This window comes from Colossoma macropomum, unplaced genomic scaffold, assembly GCF_904425465.1.
Source record: "Colossoma macropomum unplaced genomic scaffold, Colossoma_macropomum, whole genome shotgun sequence".
Classification (NCBI taxonomy): Eukaryota; Metazoa; Chordata; class Actinopteri; order Characiformes; family Serrasalmidae; genus Colossoma; species Colossoma macropomum.
This window is the reverse complement of record NW_023494800.1, coordinates 22442270-22466244: the sequence shown is the minus strand read 5'-3', so window position 1 is coordinate 22466244 and position 23975 is coordinate 22442270. Positions and strand designations below refer to the sequence as shown.

At 37.7% G+C, this 23975-nt stretch overlaps 1 protein-coding gene across 1 annotated transcript in view; it reads left to right on the top strand.

Annotated features, from left to right (window-relative positions):
- The window catches only part of plrdgb (PITP-less RdgB-like protein), a 104444-nt gene that overhangs the window by 60146 nt on the left and 20323 nt on the right, over positions 1 to 23975 (top strand). The window contains exons 5-12 of the mRNA XM_036588667.1: positions 58 to 278; positions 5595 to 5784; positions 9446 to 9568; positions 16192 to 16379; positions 18052 to 18185; positions 19032 to 19202; positions 21887 to 22045; positions 23205 to 23353. Coding sequence (XP_036444560.1) covers positions 58 to 278; positions 5595 to 5784; positions 9446 to 9568; positions 16192 to 16379; positions 18052 to 18185; positions 19032 to 19202; positions 21887 to 22045; positions 23205 to 23353 — 1335 coding nt within the window. The remainder of the gene's footprint in view (positions 1 to 57; positions 279 to 5594; positions 5785 to 9445; positions 9569 to 16191; positions 16380 to 18051; positions 18186 to 19031; positions 19203 to 21886; positions 22046 to 23204; positions 23354 to 23975) is intronic.

Here is a 23975-nt window from a genome sequence, read left to right as displayed (position 1 = left end):
CTCATCTCTTCCTTTCTATAATTCTATAATTCTATGTCCGCACTCACTCTTCTGCAGAGGAAGTGCAGGACACAGCTGTTGATACTGGTCGTTCATGGAGGTCATATTCTGGACTCTGGAGGTGGTGACCCAGGTGGAAAGGCGGGTGACGCTGCCACGCTGGCCTCAGTACTGGAGCGGGTGGCGCGGGCTCACTTCCAGGAAGCAGCGGACGGCCTGCTGGTGCGGCTGGTACCCTGCCCGCCGGTCTGTGCTGAGGCTTTCTCTCTCGTCTCTCAGTGAGTTCAGAATGATTTTTATTTTTTTATTTTTTCTCACTGATGTGGTTTTACATACACTGAAAAAAGTGATGTGCTGGTTACTTAATTCAAATATGTGGATCATTTCCACGTGAATCAGCACAGTTTGTCTTTACCTACTCTTGGCAGTGATGTGGGAAGATTATTATAATGAAGCACCTTTTGCAATTTACCAAGGCTAATAGTAAAAACTGACTGTGCACTATTTATTTGTGAAAAGCTTATTTTATTTTTGGTACTAACATGGCTGCCTTTGTGTTCAGAGACAGACAAAAGAGCTTTTGAACACATTTATTGATTTTCAGTGGGAAAAAAAACATCTGAATGCCTGCTATGCATGTCACATTGTTCTTAATTTGATCAAAGAAATCAAAATCCTAAAACCAAATAGTTTTAGACTAAAGATGTTTATTCACCTTAGGTATGTTTTTGCCATTTGGTGTATTTAACTATATTTAGGAACATTGTTGACATTTTTCTTTTCCAAACAATTGTGAAAAACACTCTTTTTGGCTGTCCAGTTGCTGCATTGCTAAAGCTACTTGTTACTTTACACACATGGTGGCTTTTGTTGGAGATGTGTGACAGCCTTCGATGCGCTGAAGGTATCTAGGAGGTTACACAAATGACCGGGATGTGCTGAGTGAAATTAAACCAGAATTTAAAATAATACCTATTTTCCAATAAAACAGAAAGTAAAAAAAAAAGTTTATAAATAAAAAATTATTTCTTTAAATTCTTGATGAATTATGTCAAAATAATGTCTTATTTTCTCAAAACAGTTATGTATGTCAAAATAATCACCTGCTTTCCCAAATAACAGTAACTCAGTTCTTCAGCTTAATTTTTTAGTCTTACTAAGTCAAAATCTCGAGAAGTCATTATTTTGACTTAATGAGACACAATTTGAACCAAAATCAGAGAAGAATAAAATAAATATTTTTTTCTTTTCTCCTAGCTGGTGGAAACAGGCTTTCATGTAAGCCAAACAGGCGTTTATGTTGGGCTAGTTAATTACGAAACTCACATTTGTTCATTTGCATAGAACTTCTTAGACAACCTGCTAAATTGGCCCCCACAGGTGCAGAGTGTTGGTAGACTGCTGGTGATTAGTGCCTCTTTTAGTAAGCATTTAGCAAACTGCCACTAAACATTTAAAATACTTGGGTGACAATATACAGAGCAGTCTGTAACTAATTAGACACGATTATTATTTTAGGTCTGTATTTCACTGTGTTGGATTTGAAAAGAAGCGATAACTGAGGTTGAAGTGTAAATATCAGCTTTACGTCTGAAAGTATTTGCCATATAAACTATAAAGAGAACTAAAACTGTCTGTTTACTTATAAACTGTACAGTATACCAAGACATAGTTAAATTGCTGAAAATAGTTAAAAAGTTGTCAGTGGTTTTCTATTTATCAAGAAAAACAAAAGAAACATGTATTACAGTCATTGTTTTATCATGCACCTTGAAATGAAGTACTCATCTGCATCACATCCAGCTCCCGTTAAAATGTACATATCCAGCAATATAAGGCTGAATATTCTAAACCGTGGACATGGAGACCCAGTGTAACTTTGAAACCAAAACCTTGGTCTGGTACAGTGGATTGTTGTGATGCGCTTTCTCTTACACTCTAAAAAATGAAGCTCCTAATAGGTTCATGGCTTGGACTTATGATTCTAGCCTTGTTTTATGAAAGCCTGTAATTGGCCTTACGGCTGCATTATTAACAATAATGGATTATGAATAAATTGACAACAGATATTTCCATTTGTTTTCAGAATGACGTCCAACCTAGAGTGAGTTAACGACTTAACATGAAGAGGGTCACCTGTGAGCAGATAGCAGAAGAAAAAGAACAATAATGGCTGAAAGTTAAAAAAGAAGTAAAGTCTGGGAGCATTTTCTCAAAATGAAGGATAAATTCATCACATACAACATATGCAAGGCTTACAAAAAAGGCTACATAGGCTTTCCACAGAAGCACAATGTTATCTTTAACCACTGGAAAAGAAAGCATGCTGGTGTAGATTCTGAAGGAGCAGAATGGTCAGTAAATTGTAACTTTCCATGTGTTCTGACAAATGGAACTACTCCTTGAATGATTCGTCAGAATGAGCTAATGTTATCCTCATCACTAAAGCTCATTATGTTACATTACTAAATTTAGCCACTGGAATATTCAAAGCCAAATCAGTTTCTATTAAAGTGTTTAGAAGTCTAATTCAAAGAACTATTGAACATTCAGCAGCTCACCCTGTGACATATGTTCACTAGCTCACCACATACAACTGATTAATTAGCGTAAAATATACGACTTAATTTGTAAACGTAGTTTTCATGTTGCAAAATGCCATCTGCTCCTCCTGGGAGCCTGTTCATAGCTGGTCTACTAAACTGGCATGTTAAAATTTTAGGGTTAAACAAATCACCACAGTTACAGTACACATTTACGCTGATTAATAGATTAGCGATTCATTCACAACGTTTCAAAATATTTGTTTTTGCAGTCCTAACTGTCATAGATTTTTTACATTATGTAGCAAATCTTTAAATCTTCTAAGGCCCATGTGTTAAACAAAAGGCACTGGGGGCCAGATCAGGCCCCTAGCATAATCCTATTTGGCCCGCAAAATTATTTTCATTTTCTAGTTATATTAGCCCATTTCTCAGCGCACTGCACTACAATCCCCAGCATGCACTGGAGCACAATGTGCTGTGTAATGTAATGTAGCCTATTGTAACGTGAGCCTATTTATTTATTATTTATTTAATATTTCAAGTATTCATTATGTAACATTTCAAGGTTCACTACAACTGCCTTTATTTTAATGTTGGTGTTTTGGCATATTTTGGATAGACAGTGACCAGCTCAGGTTATAGCAAAATGTTATTTAACAATCAAATAAAAACACAGACGTTCTCTGGCCCACAGATTTGTAGAGGTTTTTTTATATGGCCCTTTTAGTGGTTGTGTTTGACTCCCCTGTTCTAAGGCATTGTGCCAAAGCACTCCTTTTTGGCTGCTACAGCTTTAAGAGTGCAGGTCTACAGCTATAACGATCCTTTAACTCTTCCTTCTTGAAATGTTTTTCCTTTTTTCTACCTTCAGCCTATAAAATCTCCCCTAGCCAAGGCTTATTTTCAGTGGAGAATGGCCTCCACCAAATCACATCAATGGCTTTCTCTGTTGGTACACACATGCCTAAGGAGAAGGCTAACGGAGGCTTAACAATCTCTCTGCAGAGTTCCATGATCGATTATTAATCAAACTGCCACTCTCTGGAGCAGAACACAGGCGTGATCAGAAGAAAAACACAACATCAGGGATACAGGAGCTTTACTGCTTTAATTAGACATGCATTTCTCTGGGAGACAGGGACTTTGCCCCTTTCAATGAGAACTTTCTTCCTCCACTTCATCCACTTCTCTGAGCCTTCTCCCAGTGGATTCTACCCAACAACATCGTCATTGAGCCAAGATGCTTTTGAAGACCTTGGCTGCATTCTCCTCATGAGAAACCTTCCACATTTTAACTATTTCATCACCTCAGTTCATTTGTACTAGGGCCTGACCACTGTTTCACATTTCATTGTCAACACATATTCATTTTAAGGAGGCAGCCAGTATAATTTAATATGGTCAAAAACAGTTAAACACTCCTCAGTTAAACAGTCCTTTACTGGGTGATATGATTGACAGTTCTTAGTTGAACAGCTTTATTTAGCTGATGTTTTGTACTGTTTCAGGTGATGATAAAGTCATCAAGCACTAGAACATGACCACCAAGTATACAAGGATATAAGCTGGAATAGCATTTTGATGTGTGGATTGCTGTTTTTAGAAATATCACTTTGTAAATACTGTGCCAAGTTAATTTCTGGTCAAAATGGAAACAGAATCTCCACTTGCAGAGGAGATTATATATAAAATAATCCTCTTGCATATGGAAGGGGAAAGTCAAATGAAAATAAGTGAAAAATAGGATTTTCAAATCAAACAGCTGGTGTTCAGAGCAATGGATTGGGTATCTCAGAATCCAGACCAACATGATTGTGTTTGCGAATACTTGGATCATGAGAAACAGAAAATGCAACGTACGTCTGAGACTGTACGTTGGAAGTGTGGAAAAAAATCTACCTGCAGATTTCCACACTTCTTTGAAAAACTGTGAAAAAAGAAAGGAAACTGTAGTAAAGGCAAATTGTGGACACATTAAATACAGAAAAAATGATTCTAAACAATGAATCTAAACAATGGCTGGATTATTATCAGTTGCATAGCACTTGTTACAGAAGTATCTATAGTACACAGTGTGTGTGTGTATATATATTCTCAGTGTACCCTGTACCCCTCTTGTCACTGGGGTGGTACCCTCAAGGGTACATCTCACTACCTTTAATCAGGTAACATAACTGTCCCATAATTCATTGAAATTATATTTTCTAAGTTGTATTGACTCCACACACCCCGTCTCGTCTCCAGGCTTTTATTTTATTGTTCTGTTTTAAAACATTAGGTTATGAAAAGGTACAAATATGTACTTTTAACCTGAAAAAAACCTATGTATGGTTCACTATTAGACCTTAAAACCACTGTTGTACCTTTACGGATACATTTACATTGTTTATACCTTGTTGAACGAAAGATGTACCTGCACAGAACATTTATTTCTAACAGCATAGATATTTGTGTGAAAAATGCTAGTCATCCAGCCATTATGTTAACGGTGGCCGCTGAGCCGCTAAAAGCGAAACTTATCAGACTTTGTTGACTCTCTGGAGAAACATTACATGCACAGTGCAGCAGCTCTTACAGTTAAAAATGAAGATCCCAATGCTTTTATTGCCTGCTGCTCATCATACAGCAAAAACACAAGAACCATATTGTTGTTTTATCACCCAGCAGATATATCTAACTCTATATGCCTTACAAACTCTCATCCTGAGTTCAATGACTTGGACTTTTTTCCTCATTATGTGCGGTATAATAGAGGAGTTGTACGGTGTTACCATCTCTTTAGTAGTGTTCTACTAGACATGGCAGAGTTGAACTTTTCTGGAATACTTAAAACAAAGTTCAGAGGAAGCAGACGTGTCCACTGTATTTGGTATTCAGCCCACATTGGCAATGGACTCTGAAACAGATGTTTCAGTGCACAGTTGAATGTGTCGAAGGTTACGAGAGTTTCATAATGTTTTTCTCCTGCTGAGGTCAGTGTTATGCATACAGCCCTGACTATTGACAAGAACACTTCAGGGCCTAATGTTCTTCTTGTTTCCTTTGTAGTTTGAATCCATACAGCTATGATGAGAGCTGTGTTTCCAGTAGCGTGGACCATCTGCCGTTGGCTGCTCTCCCTATCCTCGCCATCGCTGCTCCGCGATACCAGGACGCTGTGGCTTCAGTAATCACTCAGGCCAATCAGGTCTACCACAACTTCCTCCAGTCTCCAGAGGGCCTGGGCTTCTCTGGGCAGGTACACATTACTAGAGAATGCAAATACTCTCAGAGCCTGTAGTCTCAGCGGCCAGTAGGGGTATAAAAAACTCAATCCTTGACGGTGCCTATTCAGCTGAATTGATTTTGGAACGTTAGAATCAATTCTTATATATTATTATGTAATTAATTTTAATACGCTTGAGGTCGTGCTATGCCATGAGATATTAGCACCCCAGTGACTGCACCACACCAGTGCCATTATCTCATGGTATAGAACTCCCTCTTGTGTATTATTGCACAATTATACCACAGTTCATTCTGTCCTCACAGTGTGATAGGCTGAGAGCATCTCCCAATAACAGCACCCTGAACAAATCTCTTCAGATATCACTCTGCCTTATTTGCCTGCAACAACAATCAACCGTGGAATCAGTAATGACCACAACTTCAGTAAGAGTAACTAGCCTGTCAGAACTGTACTCACCGAGCAGTTTATTAGAAACACCTGTACTCCTACTCATTAATGCAATTATCACTGCATAAAATCGTGCAGATATGGGCCAGCAGTTTCAGGTAATGTTCATATTATCCTTCAGAACGGGAAAAAATGAGATCTCAGTGATTTTGATCAAGGTCTTTTTATTAGAGATTTCACAAAATACAAAAGACCAACAGTTCCATGCCCCCAAAGCCACCCATCACACCCACCCACCACACCCACCCACCAGACCTACATCAGTAAAAGAAACTATATAGATTCTTTACAGCTTTTATAAAAAAAATAAAAAGACAAAAAACTGAAATATAGTAACTTAAGATAAATACATATTATGGAGCTACATTTTCGGCTTCCGTTTTATCCACATATGTCAAGAAGGGCTGCCAAATCTCTGTACAGATCCTTGAAGAGAGTATCTCATCTTCTCCAATTTGAGGTACTGCATAACCTCTTTGATCCACTGAGAATAATTAGGGGGAAGAGGGTCTTTCCACCTTCCACCAGCCAAAAGAGTACAAAAGGCCATTATGTTGCATTTATAATTATTTAGTTGGGTTTCTGGTGGTGCAACACCGAATAATGCAACATAAGGAGAGTAGCTTATTGGTTCTTCCAAAATTTTAGAGAGAATATAAAAAATAGATTTCCAAAAATGATATAATCTTGGGCATGTCCAAAACATATGTACTAGACTTGCAGGGTCTTGTTGCACCTATCGCAAGTGGAGTCCAAATTGGGTCTAATTTTGGACAGTCTAACTTTACACCAATGAAGACGATGTACTACTTTGACTTGTATAACAAAATGCCTTTGACAAATTGAAGATGAGTACATTCTTCGAATAATTTTCTGCCAAGTCTCATCTGAAATTTGCTCATCCAAGTCCTCTTCCCACCTGCTCTTAAGATCATCTAAAGCTGTCAAATTATGAGAGATGAGAAACTGATATATCCTGCCAGTACACTGCTTAACACCTTTCCCGAGTTCGAAGATAGAGTCTATCAATGACGTGGGAGGGTAAAGAGGAAAACAGTCAACAGGTGCGGCTACAAAGCTCCGTAGCTGTAAGTATCTAAAAAAAATGTGATCTAGGAATACTAAATTTATTCACCAGTTGCTCGAAGGATGCAAAGTTATTATCTATATAAAGGTCTTGTAGTGATGAGACCCCATTCTTAGACCAGATATTAAACGCTCCATCTGATGTTGAAGGGATAAACATGTGATTATTAACTATGGGGGTGGATAATGAGGGATTGTTGAGTGTAAATGACCGTCTAAATTGAATCCAAATTTTTACTGATTGTGCAACGTTGGGGCTACTACTATAACAAGAAATAGGCTTTTCCCATGGGAGTTTAGAGCACAGTAAGGCAGGTAAGGAGGTGGAATTACAAGCTGAGTTTTCTAACATTAACCACTTGGGGGTATCTAAGCCATCCGCATCCTTCATCCAATACATCAGTACATTGATATCTGCTGCCCAATAATAAAAACGAAGATTTGGGAGTGCCATACCACCCTCAGAACGTGGCTTCTGCAATATGCATGATCTCAGTGATTTTGACCATGGCATGATTGTTGGTGCCAGACAAGCTGGTTTGAGTATTTTTATAACTGCAGACCTCCTGGGATTTTCACACACAACAGTCTTTAAAGTTAACTCAAAATGGTGCGATAAAGAAAAACATGCAGTGAGTGGCAGTTCTGCGAACTTATTGATGAGAGAGGTCAACAGAGAATGGCCAGAGTTGACAAAAAAGCTACAGTAACTCAGATAACCACTCTGTACAACTGTCATGAGCAGAAAAGCATCTCAGAATGCAAAACACATTAAACCTTGAGGCGGATGGGCTACAACAGCAGAAGACCACATTGGGATCCACTTCTGTCAGCCAAGAACAGAAAGCTGAGGCTGAAGTGGGCACATGCTCGCCAAAAAACATTAATGTAGTAATGGCAACCAGCTGTTAAAAAAGCTGCCACAGCTTTATTACAAATAAGGTGGAGTGACACTTGAAGAGATGCATACGGCTGTTATAAGGACATATTGGCACACATAAAATACCTCTCAGTCAGTCACATTACCACATAACTGTGTTATAAAATATCAATAATACACTCAAGGCCATGCTATACTGTGACATATTTTCACTGGTGTAAAGATATTCCGTTGTCTGCAGCATGTCAGTGCCAGTATCACACAATATAGCAGCATCTTCAGTGTGTTATACCACAGTTTCATTATTGGCATTTCTGGTAGTTTTTGATACAAAAATGGATTAACAAGAATGCTTATTCACCTTTTGTCAAGAAACATAGTTTCATTGAACGGTCTATATACTAGCAGCTATTATACTATTCCAGTGGAATATGGTAGAGTGACACTTACAGAACCCATGTCATTTATTTTTTTGAAAAAAAAAGAGTTCAATGTATTATGTAAACATTAGTGAAGTTTTACCCAGTCCATACAGTTGGTATATGAAAACAAAGGTGCAGAAACAGCTTGTTTTCAGTGATCTTGGTAATCCACTTTTATGTCATCATAGTCTCAAAAGCTAAAAACAAATACCAATAATGACACTGTGGTATAATATACTGAAGGTCATTCTAGAAAGTGAGATTTTGGCACCAATGTGCTGCAGTCATTGATGTGCTGCATGACCTTGAGTGAATTACAGCATAATAACACGTTATAATTGATTCTGAAATTCCAAAATCAATACAGCTGAACTGCCACCAGCGGTGATAGAATGTTTTTACACACCTACTGCCCACTGAGCTGCCCACATCCAGATTGCATGCTCTTTTTTGAATTTTGTGCAGCCAGTCATAACATAGCTCAGTCACAAATGGGTTATTCTCATGAACATGTCAAAGTTGACACAACTACAAAAAAAAAAAATTTTAAAACTTGCTAATATTATAAGTTTACGTTTATACTTTTTAGATCAGCTGAAAGGCCTGTATGAAATATTTTTATAGGCCATTTTCACTTGCCTGGCAGGAGAAACTCTGCGCAGAGACAGACATGTTAATTAGGCAGAAATGAGGCCAGTGAATCAAATGAAGCAAAGGCATTATTAGTGTTATTAGCATTTCTCACACTGTGATTACACATTTGGCAGAGTCTTTGCAAACACTGATTTGAGTGTGTAATATTTGTCTCCTTTCTCACATTCTGTCATTTTCTCAGGTGTGCCTGGTGGCAGACTGTGTTGGTGGAGTGCTATGTTTTGATGCCTTGTGTTTCAGCGGCGACAAACAACACAGAAGTCCTGAATCTAACAGCAGAAACAACAGCACTGAGAGCCTCAAGGTACACACATACACACACACACACACACACACTGGCACACACACACTCACACACACACTCTGACACACACAGTGTCAGCATCTGGACTGGGTTGCACCAGGTTTGCAGAGTTTATACTTAAGTTTGGACATAAAATCTTTACTAAGTCATTACTTAACACGAATAGTTTCAAACTTTTTTGTACTAAATTTGGTTGCACCACAAATCCATAAATCATGTCTTAACTAGTAACAACTAACTAATGTGTCGGTTCAACGTGAGGATAACATGTTCAGAACCAATCAGTAAACCTGCTGCCATGGAAACGCGATGGCAGTTGGATCTGACTTTTCCATGGGAAAAAATATCCAGCCTAGAAGAAAACGATGTGTTCAAGTTAAACTGAATAAAAAGTATGTGTGGCCATTGCCTGTTTACTCTTTAATGTTTCCCCAAGACAACCAAATGTGCAGCTTTTTAAATGATGGTTTCTGGATAACCCGACACAACAGTAGCCTCAGTGTAGCCTTTTGGGTGAGTCTCACAGAGGCGGAGCTGTGGTTGTTTTGCTTCATGCTAAAACCAGGTGATGATTGGAGCTGTAAGTAAAGTCACAGCAAATAGCATTTAGAATTTTTAGGTTACTTAACCAAAGAAGTCATGTTTTTGGTCATTTTTGTGTTTTCTTTGTGGTTTCTGATTGTTTCTCCAAGACTTAAACCTGCTGAGAGGTGTTTAACTAGTTAACTTTAAGCTAGTTTGTGTGGTGCAACTCGTTTTGATTATGATTTGGTTTGATTATAAACTTAGTAAACTTTTACGTTACAGCTAGCCTGTGTTTGAACTTACTCACAGCTGGTGCAACTTGCCACAGGGCTGTTACTAGAATCGTAAGTTTAGTTAGGTCCATTGTCTGGGAATCACATGACTAAACTAACTGCTGATTATGTGTAGACAGACTGACACCAATGGTCAGTTTTGAAAAAAAAATGTTTTTCTTTGGACAGCAACAATATACTAAATTACTTGGTATTTTTACATCTCTTTACCTAGTCTCTCTCCTTCTCTCTCTCTCTCTCTCTCTCTCTCTCTCTCTCTCTCTCTCTCTCTCTCTCTTTCTCTCTCTCTCTCTCTCTTCCTTATTTGCTGCTGGCTCCTCACTGATTGAAAAACCATACTTTGCAAATACATAAAAGGCTGTTTCTACCAAACCCCAGCTAACATCAAAGAAGGCTACTCGTACAGTTAATTAGAAAATACAGCCCAATATACCTGCTAATGTTACATGATACTATTCCATCAATATGCTAGTTAACAGTGAACTTTATCATGCTTGTGGCAGTATGTTTTGAAGAAGAAACATTATAATAATTTCCCAGTAAGTAGTATTCCCAAAAATGCACTTGGTTAAAAATGTTATAAAACCCAATAATATCATAAGTTGCCCAGTAATGTAATACAGTGGTTTAACTCATAATTTCATAATACTTTAATAGATAATGTAATAGCTTATTTATTACATTAGGACTTTATTACATGTTTGGGTTGACCATATGTAATTCTTTAGTATATTCATGGAAATGTGTTTTATTTGTAAGTTCATCATTTTTGCTTAAACATACTTTCAGCATGGAAAATATAATACTTTTAGAGAAGCTACCAAAGGTCTCCTACAGTGCTTATGTGCTGCATGCAGAAACCAACAGATCCTGGAAAATGAGGAGCATCAATGAGACAAAGTCTTACAAAAGTTCATTCTTCTTTCAGAAGCAGCCGCGACCTGGTTCTGATTACGACTGCCTGGTCTGGAAAAAAATATTTGGAAAAAGAGTCTGATGAAAATGAGGAGTTGTAATATTAATAATTACAACCACACGGCTAACAGTGGTGCTTTTTGTTCTTTTCAATGAGGAGATCAGGTGTTATTTATGTCCAACCTGAAAATGTAGTAAATTCTTAATAATGCAATAAAATATTTCATTACCAGTAAAAATCTTATTACATTATCAGTAAAGACATTGTATTACACTGTTGGGCAGGTTATTACATTATCAGGTTTTATTACATTTATTTTACTACATTTCTGGCCATTATTACATTATTGGTAAAGTATTACATTATTTGGTCCTACAAACACAATACTTCACAAATATTTTGAACTACCAATATGATGTTTGCATTTTACAAGCTTAATTTGTTAAGTGCCCATAAACTCTCACAGTTTACCACAGCTTTGTTCTATGTTAGTCTATGGTATGTGTGTTGCATACTTATACGTCTTAAGAAATGAAAGTCAGTCAGGGTATAGTCTTGAACAGAGACTCCACAGCTGTTTTGAGGTCAGCTGAGAACCAGTCAATGCTGACTGAGTAGTCTCATTGCTGTACCAAAGTCAGACCTCAGTGTCCCCATGGAAGTTATGACCATGTTCAGGCTAGGGTCATACATCTCTAATATGTCATATATATTGTCACTGTCATGCAAAAACAATGTGTTTATTTCAAAAATCATATCGCGATTATAACAAAAAGATGATTTATTGTGCAGCCCTGCTTCCATTACAAACTTAGAAAGTTTTTCCTTCTCCTTGTAGATGTAAAATTTTATTCTGACAGTGACAATGTGTAAGCACCTATGTATAACAGTATTCCCCATATGTGTTATATAAAGGTGTCTATACGTAATAAGTATTTTCCAAGTCTAACATCTAACATTAACCTCAGAAACCAAAAAGAAATGTTTTCGCACTTGAAAAAAATGAAAATGTAGAACATGCAGAAGACCGTTTAGCATCTACATATATCAAAGTAATACAACTTATATGTAGTTGTCCATGAGCTCTAAGGTTAAGGTTCTGTAATATGAACATAGGCTACGAGCTACACTACATGTCCAAAAGTATCCAGGCACCCCTTCTAATTAGTGAATTAAGCTACTTTACACACATTACTGACAACTGTGTACACATTGCGAGACAAACTGGAGATGCCCTACATCTAGTGTAAAGCCTTCCCAGAAGAGTAGAGACTGTTACTGCAGCAAGAGGAGGGACAAACTCCCTATTAATCTCCTTGATTCAGAGCAAATGTTGGATGAGCAGGTGTCTACAAACTTCTGCACATATAGTGTGTGTCTGTGATTGTATGAAAGGCACAGAAGTGACATAAAGACAGTTGGGGGTTAGAATGGGATATCTGAGGTAGAGGAGCTGGTTGTGGCAAAACCATCATAATCACAAACGTTGGCTACGAAATGTATTGAAAAAAAGATCCATTCACATAAAGTGTGCCTAGTGAGTGAAGACATGTTCAGGTTAGCTACCTGGTGACATTTTTATGTGTCAATATAAACTTGAAACCTCTTTAGAATGCTTTTGAATCATTCCAAATGTACAGCAGAGTTACAGCAGAGTAAACCAACAGCAATAATCTGTGCTTAAAGGTTGAGTCATAATGAGCTAATTTATCAGTTGGAACAGCAAGTAGCAGCAGAAAGGATTGAAAATGTGTTTATATGATGGTGAAAGTCAGCAGAACGAGGAAGCGCTGCTTCACAAAATTAGATTTATATTAAAAGGCAAAACAAACAAACAAAAATGAGCTTTGGACGCAGAGGGGGGCAGATGGGGAGAGTAGCTGTGTAATGGATGTCAGTTGCTGGGGTTTATCACATCAAATAAGATCATTCATTTGGTGAAGATTGTATTGCAAATGATTCACATTTCCATCAAATATTAATATTGGAGCTCAGCTTTGTTTGCCGTTACAAGAACTAAAAGTGCTGGAGTGCTCTATTCATTTCCAGACTGCAGTGCAGTGTAAAACAAAAATCCCGACAAAGCTGGCAAATCGGTAACCTGTTCATAGCACTACATGACATCTGCATAAGCTTGTTATGATAACTGACATAAATGACGACCCTACATAAATGTTTATAAATGCTTATTCCAGTAGGCGTTATCTGTCATAAAGACTACTTTCAGCTAACTGATGAAAACGTAGTGTAACCTTCATAGTGAATGACGTCTGTTGGAATAAACATTTATAAACATTAATGTAGGGTTATGTCAGTTGTCATGACAAGCTTATGTGGGTGTGACGTAGCCGCATGAACAGAACATTGCAGTAACGGTAACGCAGTAAGTAGTAAGTACACTGCGTCCTGTTGCTTTTACTATTATTCCACTCGCAGTCATTTCCGGGGTGAGGGGGGCAGTGGGCTTCTCTCTCCCTCTCTCTTTCTCTCCCTCTCTCTCTCTGTTTCTCTCTCTGTCTCTCTTTTTTCTTTTTCTCACTTTCTTTCACTTTTTGTCTTGGTCTCTTTCTTTCTGTCTTTTTCTCTCTCTCTGTCTGTTTCTTTCTTGTTCACTCTGTCTCTCTCTTTATCTATTTCTTTCTCCTTTTTTCTTGTTCCCTCCCTCTCTCTTTCTCTTTTTTCTCTCTGTTTGTCTCTCTTACTCTGTCTCTCTTTCTCTCTCTCTGTCTCGTTCTTTTTCTTTCACTCTATCTGTCTTTCTCTCTCTCCCACTCTCTCTTTCTGTCTCTCTCTCTTCCTTTTTTATTTTGACTCTGTCTCTCTGTCCCTTTGTCTTTTCCTCTTTCTTCCTTTCTCTTTCACTTTCTGTCTTTCTTTCTTGTTCACTGTCTTTTTCTGTCTCTCCTACTCTTTATTTTCTCTTTCTCTCTCTCTTTATTTCTTGTTTACTTTGTCTCTCTGTCTCTTTTTCTGTCTCTTTCATTCTCTCTCTCTGTGTTTCTGCAAATAAGTTAAATGTACAAAACAAAACAAGTAAACTTAAAGCAATTATATTGATCTTATAGATTTTGTCTGCAACCACTTGACACATTTGAGTCATGAGCAATTATTTTCAGTGGATCTCTCTCTCTTTCTCTCTCTCTCTCTCTCTCTCTCTCTCTCTCTCTTTCTCTCTCTCTCTCTCTGTTTGAACTTTAGTTTCTAGCCTTTCACTTGTATGTCCTTATCAGGGATGAATCTGTGTTTACTTTGACAAATTCTTCACCTCCTCTCTCATTTTCTGTCCTTCAGAACACTTCTGTCCTCCCTCCTCACTGCTGAAATGTGGCAGGGCACTCCTTTCTATCCCACTTCTCCCTGTCCTCTCTTCTGCCCTTTGTGGAACTGTCATATCTGTGGAATTTAAAGAAGACTCTTATGAAACATACTCTGAAATAACCTGAAGAAGCTCTACAGAATCATTTTAGTGTTGACAGTCTGTTAAGAGGCTTTACACAGCAGAAAACTAAAGCTGTAGCTTCATCTGCTTGATGTCACACATAAATGTTTTTATTTTGAATAGTAACAGTGCGGATATGCCAGATACTAACGACCATTTTAACTCTAACTTTGAACGTAACAGCAGTATGTAGTACACAGATTTTCTACATAAATCATTGTGGCAGAAGCAAATGCAGATGATGTCTTTACATGAAAACAATGAAAATGAGTGAGAATGAGTTTCAGATTGTGTACTGTCAGAAGAGCATGGAAGGATGTCAACAAGCAAAACTGATATTGAAAACTGAGCTAAAATTGCAAAAAAGACATCAACATAATTGATTTTCAAGATGATTTCACGTAGAGCGCTGGTTGATTACTTGACAGAACCCTGGTTTCAATCTTCCAAATGAATCTAGAGCAATTATCAGCATTGAAATGAGTTTTTTCGTCCTGTTGAGCGTGGGTTTGATGCAGGCACTCTGTGCTGTGTTACTGCAGCTTGGTTGGCAACTGCTTCCTAGGCACTGATTCCCAGCAGCACTGTCTGCCTGGCTGCTTTGTGCTGATGCTTTAATGAGCGCTCAGTCACCTGTGCAGTGCCAAGGGGGGCAATAGAGACACCAGCTGCTGCATTAGCTGATGACAGCCCAGCTGCTCTGGGACTGAGAGGAAGGAAAGTCCATAAGCTCCAGGTATAGATGCAGAAGGATATGGAAGTGGGGCACATGACGGTACATTGTCAACCTTGTAACAAAACCTTGTATCTCTGAAATGGAGAAAAAAAATGTTTCAATATATGTTAATCTAAAGAGATTTTACTGAAATATTCACAGAATTTTAATGGCAACTTCTGAACAAAATTCTCTCCCAACTCGACTGTAGCCTGACAAAGTTCTCTCCCTAATCAGACTAGCCAGACAGAATTGTCTCCCAGTCCAACTGTAGCCCGACAAAATTCTCTCCCAATCTGACTGTATCCTGACAAAATTCTCTCCCAACCCGACTGTAGCCAGACAAAATTCTCTCCCAACCCGACTGTAGCCAGACAAAATTCTCTCCCAGTCTGACTGTAGAGTGATAAATTCTCTCCTAAATCTGATTGTAACCTGACAAAATTCTTTTCTAATCTGACTGTAGCCTGACAAAATCTCTCTCAATTCGACTGTGGCTAAAAGGTGTGTATGAACGTTACATAATGTGCTGTTCTCTAGTGTTCCTTGTGGACTAGGTGTGAGATCTATCAGAAACATTTAAAATGCGAATCTGATCTGAGCTTAACAAATATTTGAGAAATAATATCTGAACCTGACTGAGCAGTTGTGAATAATCAGTACCTGTTAGGTTCAAACAGATATTTTAAGCTCTACTCCAGGTAGACTGAACCTCTCTTATGGTTGATGTTGTAGGAAAAGCCCAGCATGATGAGCAGTTTGAGTCCCACTCTGAGGGGCAGTAAGCGCCTCAGCAAGAGCAACATCGACGTCTCCACTCCTTGTGAGTCAGGCCCAGGCATCCGCAGTCCACTTATCCGCAAGCAGAGTGACTCATGCGACGCAGACGTTGCAGGAGGTCAGAGAGAAGTCTTCTTCAGCAGGTTGGAATCTTTTATTAGTTTGCTTAGCCGATTTCAGTTAATTATGATGATAATTATGACTTAGGTAATTTCATGGCATAATCAGTTTGTTTACTGTGGTAGGAAATCTAGTGACAGACCTGCATTGAGTTTTATAGTTACTTATCATTAAGCCTTGTAGTTGTTATTTAGAACTTAAATTATCCTTTCACTGATATTTATGAAATTTCTCTACAAATATACCTACAATTTACCACAGAAATGAAGTGCTCGCCCATAGTCAACACAGCAAAATAAGTTCCAGGTTCTTTACAGCCAAACTGACAGATGACTAATTTTTATTTTTTTCTTTTGGCTAATTTTTAGTAGCCTTTTTAAACCTGAAGCTCACACTGTGTGAGGCAAATAGAAATATGAAATTAGCACAGTATTAGTCAAAGTTTTCTTTAACAGCTTTGTGCTCTTTAATGGGCCAAACTGGTGTTTTAATTTGTAAATTAAGAATCAGTAGCTTTCTCAAATTACTTGATACAAATAAAGTGCTAAGTGCTATTGGACTTGCCCGCCTTTCATTATTTACATCTTAAAACTGAAACACAGATCGGCCAAAATAAAATTAATAAATAGGTGGATTAACTACATAAATAAATTTGCCAATTCCAATCTCATCTGCAGTTTTGTGCGGTAGTGCTTGATTTGACAATTCCAAATTTAAACCTGAGCTTTCACCTCTGTTAGTCACCATTAGCTCCCTCATAAAGGTCAAGGAAAGCGTTGATCTCCATACGTTATTGCGGTAGGTCCCTCAGTAATCTCATTAATTCTGTCATGCTTGTGTTGTAAGAATGTTCCCCAGGCTTGGAAGAACTGTTTTACATGCAAATACATTAGCATGGCTGGAGGAACCGTGGCTACATGTTGGAATTCATTGAGGCAGAAAAATACATGGGTGGACCTTTTTTTTTTTTTACAGAATTACTGTTAATTAATTTGAATAATCTCATTACAGCTGTTCATATATTCCATAAATCCATATATTTGTCCACATATCCATTGATTCTATTTGTCAGTGCAAATGAAATGTTTTTTAATAGTAAATAACTGGACTGCGCCCTCTGATACTGTAGTATACTCTAACATACTGACACAGAACTTACTGTCATTATTTCATTACTGCCATATCAAAACTCATGACACATTTTTCCTAATTTTTTTATTATTTGGCACCATTTGAAAACAACACCACCATTTTTCATCAATGGACCAATAGAATCTGTCCCAATAGCTTGGAATAAAATCTTACATTAACTTACAATAAAAAGAAAGAATTTTGATCCCCTCTCCTGAAAAATGATTGGTGGTTTTGTTCCTAAAAGGACAATATATTACATTATTATTCATCCCTCCATTATTATTAATCAGGAAATATTATGAATTATTTGACAGTTACTATGAAATCAATGTTAAGGTGTGGCCCCACATACAGGCTTTGCTTTAGTGTTTACATTACAGTAGTGTTTTAAAGGTATGTGAAACTGTATATTTATTAACTTATTATTCAAAAAGTCAATAATAACTTATTGTGATGTTCCTATTAGAGTTATTGAAGGTACTGAATTGTGCTTTGAAGATGCATGAAAAAATCAAACAGCCTGGACTTACATAGTGTTCATGTTTTTTCTCTGGCTCTCAGTTTGTCTCAGGATGAACAGAGCAGCTCGAAGCACCCAGGTTGCTTTGACTTTGAGGTTTCAGACTGCTTTCTGCTCGGCTGCCCTCTGGGGCTGGTGCTTGCCATGAGGAGAACTGTGTTACCTGCTTTTCAGGGTGACTAAGACCAATGCACACAAACACACACATACACACTCTGATTTTATAAACATTCGTTAACAGTGCAAACAATACTGCAAAAAAAACTATTTGTGTGAATTTTCACAAATAATGAAATTTTCAAGACCTGAGTGATATTTTGAAAATAAATAGCATGTTTTTTCTTGTTAAAAAAGTCATAATTATTGATTACATTGCACCCATCCCAAGCCACACACACTGTCCACTGTAGTCTAGCCCTACGTTCTGTTCTATTTTTAGTTTATATATTTAATTAAACATTAATTGATTTAATGAAAATGTATTTATGCTATTTTTAATTGAATATAGGATTCAAATTATTTGCATTGTTTTATTACATTTGATTACATTTCATATGTGTATATGTATATGTATATATATATATATATATATGTATATATATTATATTATATATATATAGAGAGAGAGAGAGAGAGAGAGAGAGAGAGATAGATAGATAGATAGATAGATAGATAGATAGATATGTAGTATAAGTGCATGGTATGCTCAGTACTGAAGAATTTGTCAATATGTCAAATTCATCTCTATCTGTGCATCTGTATATATAATATGGTCGAATATCAGTGTTGACCATTTTGAGACACTTCAGCACCTGCTCATTGGCTCAGTGGCTATTACAAGTCTATTTTGAGTCATTTCTAAGTACAGAGAAACGCGTCCAAATGACTGTTCAGGGTAATCAGCCATATGCTTCAGATGCTGCAGATAGAGACTAGGTTGAGAAATGCTAGAGTATTCTTTTAAGGGCCTTTGCACTAATAGCCTCGCTCACACCCTCTGCTGGTCTCTCTCTCTCTGCAGTGTCCCAGCTGCATCCAGCCTGCTCTCAGATCTTCAACCTCTTCTACCCGTCGGACCCCTCCGCCTCACGCCTGGAGCCCCTGCTGCATCCTTCTCTCACCCAGCTGCCCCCCTTCCCTGTGCCCCGCTACCAGCGCTACCCACTGGGTGATGGACGCTCCACTCATATCTGTAAGAACTCTCTTTACCCTTAATTGTTAGTGTTATTACTGTCACTTTAGAAAAAAGGGTTTGTGATGTCAACAACACAAATAGCTATTTTATTTACTAGCCAAAATAACCAGGCAACATGCATAGTGAGTGTTTTGTGTAATTTTGATACTGGAAATAAATGTCGTGCATGTACTTCTCCACCACAAATGGATTTTTAAAAATTACATTTAAGGCCAGAACTTTGTCTCAAAATGAACATAAAACACTGTCTCAGGCAAATTATTTATTTTGGTTTGTAGACATCATGACCCCCAGTTCCTATAACCACCCCTGTAAACAATTATGTATCTGTAAGTTTCTCTAGAAATGAGCATTTTACATCAAACCACTCCGAATTACTTTGTTCACGATTTAATTATACAGAAATATTGGAAAATCAGAGAATTTTTTGTTTAATCCCATCTGAATAGGGCTTTACACTAAAGTCTATATATATAGAATGCAAAAAAGTAAAATTATCACTTATTTGATATTGTTATGAGCTACAACAAGATGTTTATTATAATAATATAAAACTATCGGTTATTGTTATATAAATGGTATCTATGCATCCTTACTATGTATTACTCTATCTACGAGGAGCATCGGTGTTGCTTTGTTCACTATAATATGCGCACATACAGTACAGTATCCTGCATGTAAGTACTTATTTCACCTCTTTATATAAGAAAGTGAGGCGGAAACTTAAGAAAGAACGAAGTTAATTATGTGAAATATGGAAGTAATGTGGTGAGTGACAGCCTCTCGCAGGTTCTCTCTCTCCTGGGCTCTGGAGGAGCAGTATTGTGCTGTATGTGCCAGCAGCACTCTGAGCCAGAAAATGTTCTCAAATTAGACTCATTTAGACGGCCAAGCTGAGGTCACAGCAGCTTCACACAGGGGTTAAAGCAGAACTGTTGCTGCATGCCAGGCCAGTCAGCTTAGTGTCTCTCTCTCTCTCTCTCCCTGCCTCTTTCTCTGTCTCTCTCTCTCTCAAACACACATACACATGCTACTTTGTTAGTTCTGGTGCCAGGATCAGAGAAGGGAATTAGAATATTTCCAGACTAAATTACTTTGAGTCATCACTGGACATTTGAAGTGTCCATCACAGCCCTCTGCAGGATGCAAAAGGTCATTTAATGTGAAAGCAAAACTTACGTGGGCTGTCATCTTTTTTATCAAGTTTAGCTATGTTAGCCATGAGTTCCTGTGTTTTACTGTCAAATAAAGAATAATGTTGGTTATTTCGACTGACAGGTTCTTGCACTTTTGTACTCTGTTGGATTTGAGTTGCGCAGAACAATGTGAGAAGAAATTAACATCAAGGTTTTCTCACAGCAGTCAGAATTAACATGGATTTTACATTCGCTAATATCACCCTTAGCCACAGCACCACCCCTTACAAATCTATGTCTCTTTAGTTTAACCTGACTGACTGCCAGTGAGTCAAATAGCTTAGTAGCATTTTGAGTGTTTAATAGACTATACCATTTCCAATGTAAAGTCTTTTAATTATCCCTCTGCTTCATTCTTCATAATGCTGTCACATTTTTGTGGCTTTCAAAGAGACAAAGACTACAAAGAGTCCAAAACCATTAGCAAATCCCGTGTTCCTTGAATGGCAGGATACATGTTTGAGCGAGCTTTATTGGGGTAAACCAATAAAGAAACCAAGTCCAAAGTAGGGATCCTAATACAGGCAGGCAGGTACACAATCAATAATCCGAAACCAGGAACACAAATCAATGGAGCAAGAGTCTAAAACACTGCATACAGGGAAAAGAACAAAGAAAAATGGAATAGAAATGTCTGTGACAAAACTTAACAAAGAACAAAGGCAGGGATCCTCAATAAGCCTGGGCAGTATCTAAAAATAATTAGCATGATATTTTCTAGTTAAGCAAAGATCATCGGTTATCATTTATGTGCTTTTTATAATTGTTTTAATGAAAATCGTGGATTAATTAATGTAATACTAAGTAGCCCAGCATCTGTTGAAAACTACTTAACCTGTCATTTTAGTAGGTGTTACTGCACACATGTGTGCTTAAGCTCCTTCTAGTGTAGGTTCATAGTGACTTGTGTGCTAGTAGCATTCTTTGCTGGGGAAACTTCATACTACAAGTGATTTCTGTAGCCATGCCCATGTGTTTTACATATTACAAAAACGAGCTGTTTCTTATAGCCTAATATTTTAACCTTAAAAGTGAATAAAACATTGTGTACTTGTTATTTAATATTATTTAGTTTAAAGGTAAATTAGTCCACTCCAGGTAGTGAAGACCTTCATGAGCAACTGAATATTAGAGCAGACCAGGTGTGTTGAAATTAAATTCTCCTGGGCAGTAGTCTATGTGTTGGTGTCTAGAGCTCTAGAGGGAAGTAACACAGTGACAGATTGCCACTTAACACCTAATGTCAATGGTGTTAGTCAAAGTTGTACCTGCACTAGCCACTAACACTGGCTCCCTTTGATATTTTCAAACAATGCAAAGGACAGCTGACATGTTGAGATGATGGAAATAAATATTTATAATTGAGTTAACAGCCCTTTTAAACCCGTTAATAAAACAAATATGCCCTACCAGGATGTTGCTACATTCTGTGAAATATTTCCTTTCTTTTTCTTTCTCCCTTTTCTTTTTTTTAAATCCCTCTAGCTGACACAGTTGTCAAACACCCATCGGATGGCAGCGGAGCTCCAGATGCCATTCAGGCTCCGTGCTGCCCTGGAGGTGGCTGCAGGCCAGGAAGGGCAGTGACTGACCCTGAAAACAGCACACCTGCACCCGGCCAGCCAGACTGCACCATCTCACAGTGTGAGTCTGCAGAGCTAGCTTTCAGCAGTTACAGGCACTGTGTATTTGAACCTGCTGATTATGAATGATTACAATCATATAAATGCCGAATAGAGGTTTATGTGATGGATTTCCTGTTCGCGTTTCCCTGACATTTATATAGAAAAATGCAGTGTTAACTATTTATAGCCTCCAGTGCTGTGATATTGATTTCAGGAGCACTTTTGAAAAATGCTAGACAAAAGCATTCTGCCTCTAAAAGCAGAGGTGGGTGTAGTAACCTAAAACTAACAACCAGGTAAAAGTGTTATTACTTTATTTAAATTATAAAACAGGTAGTTTCAGTTGACTGGCTGAGCCACGTTCAAAATTACTCTATCTACACCTTAATATGGCCAAACACATTCTGTATTAATAAGCCAAATTATTAAAAAGCATTATGCTGATCATAGAATAATCCTTAGTATGGTAATGTAATGTATGTAGAAAAACTGTTCAATATTAATAATAAATGAAATTATTTATGGAACGTTGGTTTATTTTATCATATTATAAAAGCTTCACGTCATTCCAGCACCACTTTTATAACCATGGTACAATCACTGTAATGTGCAACCTCTTGCGGCTTATTCTCTTATTATTGCCTTGAGTTCAGGTGAATGTGTCTAGTAAACGCAACTTCAGTAGGAGTAAAACGTATCAGGTCTCCTCAAGTGCTGAGTTCGCTGTGTAACTGTAGTTGAGCTTCCTACATCCAGAAACCTTTAGCATAAGGAAATGAAGTCCGTTAGGCACTATTCTTCACTTTTTGGTATCCTTTTATTCTAAAAAGTGAGAGGTGTGAGCAACAGCAAAGCAGTCCAGATGAAATGGAACAGAATGAAAACCCAGATGTAAGTAAATGGGAATGAATAAAATATAACTATGTAAAAAGCAAATTTCCTCCCAAATCTATGTTATAATTGAGTCTATTTAATATTACGATTGGAAAGTAGGAGAAAAATACAGATCTACCAATATTGTACTTGAGTACATGTAGTGCTACTTACCTCTGTCTAAAAAGAAGCAGTGGTACGTGTTCATTTCACCCCAGCCTTATGTGGTATGTGGGCACACTTTGCTTACTTCGTTTCCTGTCTAGTCCAATCATTCTCTCCCTGCTCCTCTTCCTGTCTCTCAGTATGCAGTAGGTGGTGGGGCTGTAAGCGGCTGGATTATGTGCTGTACTGTCCAGACGTGCTCAATGCCTTCCCTACTGTAGCGCTGCCTCCACTGTTCCACGCTTCCTACTGGGAGTCTACTGACGCCATGGCCTTCATCCTCAGACAGGTTAGAGCCGAGTGACGGCCAGTATTGCATCTCCAAACAGTTCCAACTACACCGAGTGTGTTATTACCTCTGAAATTGAGTGCTACATATTGCTGACTTTTTTGCAGTGGTACAACATACTATATATACTATAATATAAAAATATATACTATAATATAAAAATAACAGTTTCTAAATGGTTGACTTGAACAGGGTTTTAGAAAACCCTTTAATTGGCATTAAACATTTCTATTATGTGGAGGTTCTTTAAATTTAAAAATGTTCTTTACACTCACATCTCATTTACAAAACTGGTTCTTTGTAGACCTATCCATTTAAAGGTTCATTAGGGAACCAAAAGTGGTTTTTCTTTGGCTTTGCTCCAAAGAACCTTTTTGGGCACCTTTATTTTTTAAAGTAAAGAATGGCATGAAAGTGAGTTTAGAACTTTTTCCGAACAGACTACAAAATCCTATTTAGTTACCCTTCTTGACTTTGAACATGACAAGCATCCTTTAAGCATCTTGTATACAGATTTAGGCAGAATGCTTTGAAAAAGTAGTGATGTCTGAATACTGAATACACTGTCCTGAATACATTCAGTAATGTATTTCATTACAATACCTAAAAAGAACTGTATTCA